The sequence below is a fragment of the Neodiprion pinetum genome, chromosome 5, assembly GCF_021155775.2.
Source record: "Neodiprion pinetum isolate iyNeoPine1 chromosome 5, iyNeoPine1.2, whole genome shotgun sequence".
In the NCBI taxonomy this organism is placed as follows: domain Eukaryota; kingdom Metazoa; phylum Arthropoda; class Insecta; order Hymenoptera; family Diprionidae; genus Neodiprion; species Neodiprion pinetum.
The window spans coordinates 26,571,206-26,583,330 of record NC_060236.1 but is presented as its reverse complement, the minus strand read 5'-3'; the positions used below and the strand labels follow the sequence as shown (position 1 = coordinate 26,583,330).

At 38.1% G+C, this 12,125-nt stretch overlaps 2 protein-coding genes across 14 annotated transcripts in view; one reads left to right on the top strand and one right to left on the bottom strand.

Moving 5' to 3' along the window:
* Gbs-76A (Glycogen binding subunit 76A) overlaps positions 1–8,882 on the top strand; it is a 24,853-nt gene extending 15,971 nt beyond the window's left edge. For 5 of the 7 annotated variants that reach the window (XM_069136751.1, XM_046629513.1, XM_046629511.2 and 2 more), the window contains one exon: positions 3,056–8,882. In XM_069136751.1, coding sequence (XP_068992852.1) covers positions 3,155–5,158 — 2,004 coding nt within the window. In that variant the 5' untranslated portion in view covers positions 3,056–3,154 and the 3' untranslated portion in view covers positions 5,159–8,882. Of the gene's footprint in view, positions 1–1,023; positions 1,145–2,882; positions 2,952–3,055 lie in introns of those variants that run through there. The other 2 variants (XM_046629515.1, XM_046629514.2) reach the window with 2 other exon arrangements.
* pip (heparan sulfate 2-O-sulfotransferase pipe) overlaps positions 8,072–12,125 on the bottom strand; it is a 59,056-nt gene continuing 55,002 nt past the window's right edge. For all 7 annotated transcript variants that reach the window (XM_046629522.2, XM_046629520.2, XM_046629526.2 and 4 more), the window contains one exon: positions 8,072–12,125. In XM_046629522.2, the coding sequence (XP_046485478.1) occupies positions 11,932–12,125 (194 nt within the window). In that variant the 3' untranslated portion in view covers positions 8,072–11,931.

Here is a 12,125-nt window from a genome sequence, read left to right as displayed (position 1 = left end):
TTACCGAAATTCTTGTGATACGCGAGGTTATTCGGGGTCAGACAATTGTAACCGTAGTTATTACTGACTGCTGCGCTACCACACGGTTTTATACATTATACGTGAAGTAGGTTCAATGTTTACCTTCTTGCAATTTAGCTCAGTAATAGCGTGGAGCATATAAATAGGCAGGCGTATATAGATCGTTCACTTGCAATCCAACAACACACTTTTATCACATGGGCTGCAGAAGGCCGCATACAAGATGCTGCTGCCCACTCGATTCGTCGATGCATGTGGATCGGTTCAAAGGAATCTGAATGCTTGAGCAGCTCTTTCTGTTCCTTTTTCACTTTCAGTTTGTGCAAAAATACGATCAACGTCTAGACGGCGCGTAAACTGGATCTTGAATCAACATCGGATATCGATTATCGACGATTTTGATAACGGGTTTAAAAAATTAACTCCTGTATTACTTCAACGAGTTTTATTTTCGCCAATAGTAAAACTGCAGCTATCGTTCTCTTTACTACACCATTATCTAATTCTCGTTACAACTACGTGTAAACGGAGATTAGCGAACAGCTGGTATTTACTTATAGGCATACTCGAAAGGCGAAGAACCTTTCGATAAATGTCACATAGTGTCTGTAAGACACAGTAAGAATTACACGCAAATCAGATTAGGTTATCTAAACTGTTATGTATATACGTTATGTACCGTGAAGCTAGACCGTATAAGCCTCGGATAGCAAGGAATGTCTCACGCGTTATTACAGTCGTTATTATTACATAAATACGTACTCATCTACACCGTTAGCAGCGACCATGACCTGATGTCATAATTGTCCTTATCAACATTCGAGAATCGAGGAACGCTTCAATTTTACGGGAAATTGATCAACCGAGGTACGGGAGAAAATTCCGGGCTTAGCCAAAGATAAACTCACACCAAATAATCGCTAAGTATCTATCGATACATGTAATACGTAATCCACCAAACGGCTGGTACACGAGACAGTAAGCTCGTAAGGAACAGGCGGGAACGGCAATCGAAGTTGTTATCCATGGTCAGGAATTGAATTCCTCGAGCTGTTTGTTCTGCAAACCGGATAATATATCTCGTTCGAAGAATTTCTTCGCGAACGATAAAGGAATAGATTATGTAGGTACCGTATACATAATACTTAATACCATCAGTATCCATGTAAAAGAGTATTATTATTACACGCTTGTGCGAGGTATCAACTTTTTTCTCTTCTTTTTTACTATAGCTGTCACATTATTATAGATATTCAGGTATCGTTAGGAATTTGCCTTGTAGTTAGTGCAAATTGGAGGCTTGCAATATTGAACTGAGCCTTATTTCTCATTTTTCTCCTTGTTATTCGTCCTCTTTACAAGTATTTGTTTTTATGGATAGTGGGAATTAGGTATGAGAAGGTAATCCGGTGAAAACATACTCTAACAAAAAATTCAAACCATTTTGCTTCTCAAGTTTCACTTTGGGACAGACGAGTTAAACGTTATGTTTTTTTCATTCCTGCCCGACAATTGGTGACGCGTTACTATCAACCTCGCGTACTAGAACACGTAGTTTCATTCGATGCCAATTGGTTGCAATCGTCGCTCTGTTCCAAGCACGACGACGCCAAAAATATTAATAGAGCGTCTCGAATGAAACTGGGACGGGTTGAAATCATGCCGGGTGGTATTAAGATCCAGCGATCATTGAGTCTGAATTTCTTTTGTTTTCATTTCGCTATGTAATAAATTAAGAATACACTTTTTTGTATCTGTCTACTCCCCAAAATATCCGAGACTCTTTTTTTCAACAAAAAAAAAAAAAATAAAAAAAATCGTTCGATTATTCGATCTGTGCGCATACTTTTCCCAATGTGAAACGCGATAAGGCGACAAATTTAGAAAGTATTGCAACAAAAATCACTCGTGATTTTTCTAAAGCGACGGAAACAACTAAAACGAGGAAAATATATTCACAATAAGTAAGAATAACAAGGAAATAAAAATAATGATGGGGTACTGTATTGTGATAAAACCTTTCAGTGTGCTATAAATAATGAAACGCAACCTCGTTCTGGGAACCTCCAACGTCAGTCGGTGCAACGTATCTCAGAGATTGCTCGGTGTGTTGAATTTTAATGAATTACGCATCTTATTATCGTGAAATTGTACGTTTCATTAGAAATTTTCCAATTTTTCGCTTGTTCCATATTCTTTGTTATTCTTCTTGACGTTTCAAAGACGTTGAAACGCGATGATTTAACTGTCTATAAGTCGAAAATGAATGCGCAAAATAAATGGAAGATAATTACTGTCACTCAAAATATGTCAGCGTAACCTTCTTAGCGTTGAAAAATTCATATTTAGCTATTTCGACGCTTGGTTGACCTCGTTTGATGCCAAAACTATACATTGCAATGTTAGAAATAATTTTTGTAAATGTGATCCCTTCTCATAGCTGAGTATTTGTGTGCCAAAATTAACGAATGATGTGTGAAATGTATCGACGAAAAATGTTAGTATCCAGATTGGAAGAGTGAAACTGAAATTCAGGTGAACTTTAATTACAGAATCTATTTTCTTAGGATGAAAAATTTGAAAACAGCTGCAATTGCAAATGAAGCATAAGCTCAGTTTCTAATCATGCGCACCATGATTTTGGAAACGTAACACCGTTGTTTGTTTTCTTTTTTGCTAGAATCACGGCGCTTGTCCGATTTTTATCAAGCCTGTTATAGTATCTTTGAATAAATCTGTTTATTATTTGTAACTTTAATAAAATGATTTCGTTTATAACTCTATGAAATTTCAGCGTAACCAGTATGCAAGATTTGCGATAAAAATTTATGATTTTAAACGTTCAAATTGAGTTGTAATTCATCAAGAATTGACAAATGGCACGAGTCCTCTGCCAAAAAATGACGTAGTGATGGAGTTGGCCTAAAATTGTAAATGAAAAAAATTTTTGTTTGTTTACTTTAAAATTTGTCAATGTATTATACCTCCATTGCTATCCCGACACTAACGTGCGGTATTCGCTCATTTGTTTCAGGATTTGAACGAGGTCCGAGACCTCGGTGCCTCGGATTCGGAGGCGTCCGGGTCTTCGGCTATAAGCGCAGCCATCGAGGATTCCGGTGTAGAAACTGTTATGGGCAGTACAGACTCGAGCGGAAACGCGGGGGGCGGTCAGTCCTGCGGTCTCGTGAGTTCGCTTTTCCCGAGCAGCTGCAGGGGTCGCGCCGAAGCTTTCGCGCGTCGTCTTCATCACCGTCTGACGTCGCTAGGCGGCGAGGGGGATGAACGAAAGCTCGGCACTGAGCTGGCGCCATCTGAGACCTCGTGGCTTCACTCGGGAGCTACCGCGGCGCCTGCGCAAAGCCAACAGCAGGTACTCCAGCGCCAGCCGAAGCACAGCTCGGACTCGGACCTCTATTTCGACTTCGACATCGATGATCCGGACGGCCCCGAATCGCCAGCCGAGGAGATTACCGCCGCCGAGCTTGCGGGCCTGCTACTGAACCCCGAAGCTCTCGCTCTCACCCACTGCCCGGAGCCTGGCTCACTGGGCTCGGAGTCTGGGTGCGTATTCTCGTCCCCGGCCTCCGGGGCCTCGCCGGAAAGCGACTCGTCCGAGGTATACTACGATCCTGAGACCTCGGAGGCGGAGCGGGCCGAGGCGTTCTACGACCTTGAGAATTCGGACAGCGACGATCCCGGAATTGGAAACGGGCCTACGGCCCGGGTCGTCGGACGGATACACGGATCACCGAGACCCGGTGAACCACCACCTCCGTCTAAGGCCGAGTCCTCGGAGTCCTGCAGCGAGTCGAACGCTTTTGGACCGTTCCGTAATGCGAAGACGGCGGGGCACAAGGCAAGCTCTGAGGACTCTCTCGACACCACATCTCCCAGCCACGAATCCCTTTGGAGCACCTTCGACGACAGTACGATGTCCCTTCAGGACGAGAGTCCCGCACGGTCTTGGGGAATCGGAGCTCTCGTCGCTCCCGTTAACGTTCACAAGTCCCACTCCGACTCGGAGATCATACCGTCTTTGAACGGGGCGAACGACGAGGGCGATTTCGCAAGGATCAAGCCGAGGAGTCTTCAATTGCCCGGTGGTAGCGACGAGGCCCAAAGCGATACGGAGACCGACCACTCGACCTACAGCAGTAGCATAAACATACCTGGTGATCTTACCCTGGAGTGTCCGAGCGGGGTCCGAATATCGTTGCAGGACGATGATCTGCTCGTTAAGAATGAGGTGAAGCTAGAGGTTCAGGACGAAACGGTGACAAACAGCGAGGCCGAGAAGATGGTTGAGCTCCTGAAGCGGCTCGGCGCCGGGGAGTTGATCGACAACGAGGATGAGAACGACATCGTCGAGGAGGAGGAGGAGGAGGAGGAGAGGCCACGCAGGGTGAGACGGTGCTCGTCGCTCAAGACCGGAAAGACGCCACCCGGAACTCCGGGGCGCAAGAAGATCGTCAGGTTCGCCGATGTCCTTGGGCTAGATCTCGCCGACGTGAGGACGTTCCTTGACGAGATACCGAAGGTCCCGAACTCCGCCTACTCGGATCTCAAATACGACGATACCCTGATCAAGGAAACCTCACCTCAAAACTGGCACTCCAAGTACCTCCAGACCCAGACTTCCAGCACCCTGGATAGACACAAGCCTGAAAAGCTGCTGGTACCGCTCTTCCAGCAGCCCGGTGGCCTTTCCGACTTCCTCGACAAGGTCCGCGAGCGTCAGGTATGCCTGGAGAACGTCCTCGTCCAGGACCCCGTGAGTCTCTGCCTCAGTGGTACTGTCAGGGTACGAAATCTCGACTTCCACAAGTCCGTTCACATCCGTTACTCCCTGAACGGATGGCAGAGCTTTAGCGACCTTCAAGCCACCTATGTTACCAACTCCTGTGACGGGTTCAGCGACAAGTTCATCTTCACGCTTTATTGTCATACTCTAGCCGTTGGTCAACGGATCGAATTCGCCGTCAGGTATCAGTGCAAGGGTGCTCAGTACTGGGACAACAACGCTGGTGCAAATTATTGCTTCCAGTGTCTACCCGCTGTTCCTTCCACTTCTTATATACCCATTACTGCTAACGATAACGGATCCAGGGACTGGCTTGAACCTGCTTTTTACTAGGGTAGCCTTTTCCAATGCGCTGGATTATTTAGGAGGCGACAGGAATCGGGTGAAACCCGATCCTGGAATGGAGATTATGCGATGATGTTAACCATGATCATTGCCGCCATTCTGCAGGGGGAAAAGACAAGCGGAATTCAGTCAGTAAACTTTTGAGGACGGTATGAGTTGGCTTGGAAAAATTGAGAAAATATAGATTCGGTAAGAATTGTTATCACTGTATCAATGGAACAAGTCAGTGATGTCAACCATGGTACTGAACTTATCAAACTCATTGCAGTTTGTCGATCATCAGGAATGGGGAGTGGTTGAAAATCATGCATACCGAAATGAACAAACTGCAAGTTTTATCACAAAGTGACTTCTTTGTCGTAGAGAGCAATATCAGAAGCAATATGACTAAATCTGTAATTTCCCAATTTCTCACGGTAAGCTCACACGGTGATCGCCTCAACAGAATCTCAAAGTGAAAATTTTCTCTTCGCACTTAGTCCACTTCCTTTTTAATCCAGTTTCTTACTCTTTTGATTTCCGTGTGCTTCTTTTACTCAAATTTTCGTGATCACTTGATCATTTTCGAAAAATCCTATGGCAACTCTACTCGAACTATTACGAGTGTCTCAGGGCTACTGCAAATCTGGAAATTAAAAAAAGTCAGGGGTTTTTATTATGTGTCTGAATTTCGAATTGCTTCAGCATTAAATTAACATGTTTCCAGTATAACGGCGCAGGTTCTAATATTCACGTATGATAATTCGCAGAGCAGTGAAAATTTGGAAGGCGATAAAAAAATTGTCGAGATGGTTTATTTTCACTTTGCTATTCCTTCGAGAATTACGACTTTCGATTACTACGATTACTAAGCTGCAGCTGATTGTGAGTTGAATCATCGCTACAATTATCGTTCGTAAATGGTGCGAGTGCGAATTAAGTGCAATTTCGTTTGTTTTTTTTTTTTTTGATTCTCTTCACAACACGTAGAGTAAAGAACTTTTCAAATATATATCCCAAGACGCAACAAGCCTGCCTCATTGAATAAAGAACGAAGAAAGAAAAAATGACTAAACAACGTTCACTGTTGTGACAAGATCGTATAGCTGAATCGTTCGGTGGAGCGAATGCAATAATAATTATGCAGCGCGGAATACGTTACAGCTGCGATAAACGAGAAAGCCTTGATAATAATCTGCAGAATATCTTTGTATCGCGGAACAAACGCGAGTTTTACGATCTTAATTTCCATTCTGACGGAAGCACAAAAAGAGTTTTAGTTTTTTTTTTTTTTTTAATCTTTCTTATTTTTTCTCACAAATAATCAGATAACGGTTACTTAACAATTCTGCTCTCTAATTTCTACAGACACATTTGTAAGTAGCATAATCGAGGAGAGACACTAAGACAAATCGATTCTGGTCTTTACGTCCAGTTATAAGAATAAAAAAATCGTGCGTATTACAAATTTAGCACGATCTTATCATGTTCCGTTCAGAACTTTGTTTCACACTGGCATACCTAAGAAATAAATAAATGTCGTGCTGATTCGATCGTATTAATAATACCCATCATATAGAAAATCATATACTACAGGTTCAGAGTGATTATTATATACATATAATACGTCATGACATTAAAGTTCTTTTCCCTATTAATTTTTTTTTTTTCTTTTCTCTAGACACTCGTTGTAAATTTGGTATTATTTCAAAGACGGAGAAAATAAAAGAGAAATAGAGAGAGAAACTAAGAAGAAAGACGAGTTGGCGGGGGGGGGGGGGGGGGGGGGGGAAGAAGTTAACATGTAGACGGTATTAGGATGCTTATAAATTGAAAAAAAAATGCCGATTGTTGGAACCGATAGACTGAAACGAATTGAATTGAATTATATTATCTGTTACGAAAAGGTGCGAAAACCAAGGAGATATATTGCTGTTATGATAATTGAATAGTAATAAAAAACAAAAAATGAACCGATAAATATTGAGAGTGAATTGCTAACGACTGTACGGTTCAATGCGCGTGCGCTAAACTTCGAGAGCAAGAGCAGTTGTTTTGTCATGGTGACCAACATTCATAAATTCAGACGACAGGTCTCCCCGATGCATGTAACCTCAAAAAGTTTTATGCCCATCGGTCATCTGAATTTACGAATGTTGGTCACCCTGACAAAACAACTGCTCTTGCTCTCGAAGTTTAGCGCATACGCATTGAACTATTCGGTCATTAAAAATTCACTCCGTATAGAACCGAACCTATATATAGATATATATTTTCTAGGTTTACATTTACGAAGGAGAAATATCTATCTACTTATATTATTATTACTATTATTATTATTATATGTTATATCCGTTCTCCACATAACCGAAGACGCAGACTAACGAATTTAAGCTTATAAATAATACAAACCTCACGGTAAAATGTGTCCTCTTTTATTTTATAACAATAAACATAAGTAATGATTGAAAAAAATTAGTCATACGTAATGAAGTTGTAAAGGATAATATTTATCTGATTAGAATTTTCGATCGCAGCGTATTGAAATTTGATTTTTCTGATTTGTGAATTTTATTCGTTCGAATCCATCATAATATAATAATATTGTATATTAAATTTATACACGATAAATATCGAATTGAGATTGTAGAAATGCGCTACAATCGAATTTGAATTTGAATTGATAAAAATATTATTATGTATATGGTTATAAACGGCATAAATTTAAATATATAATATACGAGACGTGTCAAATGACTTAGATTTTAACGAAACTTATAGTATATTATATATATTACATGTTATATTAATATATTCATATATATATATATGTATATATATATATATGTATATATATAACTAGTATATTTTTCTATGTACGTATTATCTCTAGTCTGTCTGTAGAGTTTTTTTCTTCTTCGATAAGAGAAATACAAAACAAAAATCCAACAACCAAAATATAAAAATATCGAGTGAAATGAACGAGCAATTAAAAGGTCGACGAATTGTATAATCGAATAATAAAGAAAATTGATAATGGTAAAAAATAAAATCCATATAATCGCAGCACGATTGAATTCTATAGGTAGGTAAAATTTGAGGGTGGAAAGAGAGGAAAAACTATATAACTCCAGATTTATAGGCACTGCATAAGAGAAATTAATGACAAAAAATGATAAGAATAGTGGAATGAAACGATCTTGGGCAATAATGATAAATTAACGAGACCACTGAAAATAAATATTAATTAGTCTTTGTTGTTGTTGTTGTTGTTGTTATAGTTGTTTTTAGGCCATAATATATTTTTTAAGTTTTAATTTCACATCCATTATTCATTTTCCTTTTTTTCCAACCGATCGTGAAAATGATCGAATCTATTCCTATCATTTGATAATTAATAAAAATCGAACGTACACTGTACGCGCAATATAATTATAACATTACATACGAATAATTGTAAATATATTATATACATTGAATAAAACGTGCATACATCGTGTATATATACGTATCCCAAACACCCATTATATGTATATGTATATATATATATATATATATACCTATATAAACTATGAAGTGTGTATCGTAACACGTTGTCACCGAAAGCAGGTTTATATATTGTATACATAAACTATTTATAAATATATACATATATTGCATACGCAAGCAAGTAATAATGTAACGTTGTTTCAGGACTACGCTGATATACACAATAAATCGTTTTCCTTTTTTCTTTTCTCTTCTTCCTTATTCTCTCACTTTGATCATTCGATTTTCATATAGCTACATAGTGCATTTGTGTATTATTATAGACATAATTAATCGCCTCAGCGTTATACGACCTACGACCTTCGATAATGAATTAACAATGGAGGTTTTATGCACGGAACAATAATTGATTCCCACTTATGTACATGGAAAACTTTGACTCGATAATACATGATCGCTTTATGGGACAGTGTCAAAAACAACACAGGGAAGTGAAATTAATGATCAATTAACTATGATCAATATCGTTCCTACACGATTATTTCGGTATCAAGCTTGGTTCACTCGCGTATCTAAATAAAAATTTGGAAAACTATTTATCCCCGTAAAAGTAAAAGAATAAATAAATATCGATCAGTTGGAAAATGATTTAGAAAATCGACAACTTATAGAATATTACTACAGATTGAACATCTCGCACTTCATTCCTCGACGCGTGTTTCACCGAAACTGTAATTTCTTTAGATTTTGCACATTGACAAAAGTGTGTGTTCGTGCGAAAATGTAAAAAAGCCGATCCTATGATACATTAATTGTTCACACAAAAGTCTGCAGAGTACAGATACACGTAAAATAGATTTCGAAATAATTCAACCAGCGTGGATGAAGCAAGGAAAACGAGCAAATAAATAAATTACAGTTTTGAGGTAATGGAAACTGATTGAAACTGACTGCGCAATGCGGAATTAAAGTTACTGGAATATACGGAAGACCTCGCAAGGTTCTTGGTACGTGGAAATTAAACTGAAATGATCTCCGGAATTTGGTAGACTTTTTACTTTTTATCACCTTTGGTGATATGCGAAAAGTATCGTACAGTTTATACATTTATTGAATGTTTTTTTTTTCAATTTTTCTTTCAAAACTTTCGAAACTTTTTCTATCGGTTTCAGCTTTTTCATTCGGCCGTTTTCGAGATCGTCGCGGAAGATTGTCGAAAAAACTGACAGACTCTTTCCTTTTCATGCTGAAGAAAATTTTTGCGAAAAAACTGTTTTCTCGGTTTGTTAGTTTTTTTTCGGCTAATTTGGTTTTCTCAAAAAAAATTTTTAAACCCACTCGAGGCTTACAAGTGGTATTTATTTCATCGCAGATGTCCGTCATCGGTAATTGTTCGGAACAGATCAATCGGAGATTGTTTTAAACTTATTTGGCATTCAGAGGTCAGGATCCATCGCGCCATCTCGACTATATTAACAATCGGTGTTCGGAATGTCTTGCACTTCGTGCATATATCGGACGGTGTAAAAATTCACCGCGTTGCGATCACCGGCCAATATTATATATTCATCTTGAGCAACCATTCGTCGCGAAGGCCATTTAACGAGAGAAAATTATTATCGAGTACGCGACGCCTGAAAACTTCGATTCAAATGATATTATAACGAACGAATCGCTTCGATGCTGAAAATTAATCGATCTTTCGGCTTTCTTTTCGCTGTTTTTGGAAAACTATTAAATCGTTACAATGACATAAAAATAATTGGTGAAACGAGGAATGCTGTCGAAATCGAGAATGGATATCGTCGCTTAATTGCTTAACAAGCTATAAAATGAACGGGAAGATTAGAAATATTTTTTTTGCCCTATTTTTTAAATCTATACCTTCAGTTTTGTAAATTGATTTTACCGCTGGATTTTTGAAGGCAAGAAATGGACGGAAAAGAGAAAAAAAATGTCTTCGTTGAACTATTTTTTCATGTTCTTTTTTTTTTTTTAAATTAGTTAAATAAAACGCTGGTAATTAGAAAAATTTGCAACTAATATACGTACCTAGATTTGAGAATAGTTATTACTTTTTCTGATTTGCTGTATTATGTGAGCCTGTAAAAATTGAAAAGAGGAAAACTGTTCTTTCATTATGTTTATTTCGCATTGATATATATTTCGCGCACGTTTAAATTTGCGTGATATGTGTGAGTATAGTTAACTAATTGTACAATATTTGTCATGATTATGAGGATGTGAATATTTTCATGATAACCTCACCTTAGAAAGTAAACAATTTTTATTCACGCAGTATGGTCCGTCCGATACACTAAACAATAATTCAAACTAGACCGAGATAGTAATATAAGTACGGAATTACCGTTTCGTAAAATGTGCATTTTTTTAATTCGTTCTATCCTTTTAGTCCTATTAATTTTCTAATTTTGAATAATCAAGTATGGAAACCTTCATATTCTTTAGTTCAAAAATTTCTACCACGAATATATTCAGCGATTTACTTACTTATTATTTTACTCATTATATTCTAATTGCCAGCTTTTGTAATACAAAATGTATTCTGGAATAAAAGTATAATAGATAATAAATAAACATATCTAGAATACGCAGAAAATACACTGAACGATATCTACCTTTTGATTTATAAAAATTTGTTCGATCTTCCGAAAAACATCATTGTTATCATTAACGCTTTGCTTGCATCAAAATTTAACCATTTGTCGTTGCAAATTATCATGTAAAGTTATTTTTCATCGAGATTATAAAAGATATTATAATATTTATAGGTATAGCTGCCCACGAGTTTGCGGTCTAAATACACTATATATTAATACTTTGCATAATCACACACGCGTACATACATACATTTCATATTCGTAATCTAGGCGCAGATTGGTCCTCTTGATTTTTGTGATACCTATATAGATCGAAAATGCTCCCACGCATTTTTATCCGCAAATACAATTAAAGACTATTATACAAGTGAAATTATACAATGTACTTATAAAGTCTACAATTCTAAACGTGATGACGTTTCACAATCACAATATTTTATTATTATTAGTCGACGAGAAAACCGAAAATCTTTACCAACTGAAAAATAGTTAATGTCTGCTATTATTTTTCTCTTCTTCTTTGTCTTTGCTTTCATACTCGAGGAGAGAAAAGGGGGAAAAATTGTCCCGGAAATTTCTGCGACGCTTCACCCGTAAGGTGTGATGGTTTTCACTCGATATGTGAACAGAAAAACGAGGAACCCCTCCTTACCGTTCGTGGAAATGATATCCTTAAAGAGTGTTGTCGATTTGATTTGGCAAATTAGTTAACCTCAGGGCTCTGAGCTGTTTGTAAAGTCGTTGTCGACAGAATTGGTAGAACTCAATTTCTCTCGTGAAATTTTTTCGCACCAGATCTTTTACCTCCTCGCTAACCGGTGGCTTGAAAAAATTCCGATTTATTTTCGTAAATGAGTTGACTTCGT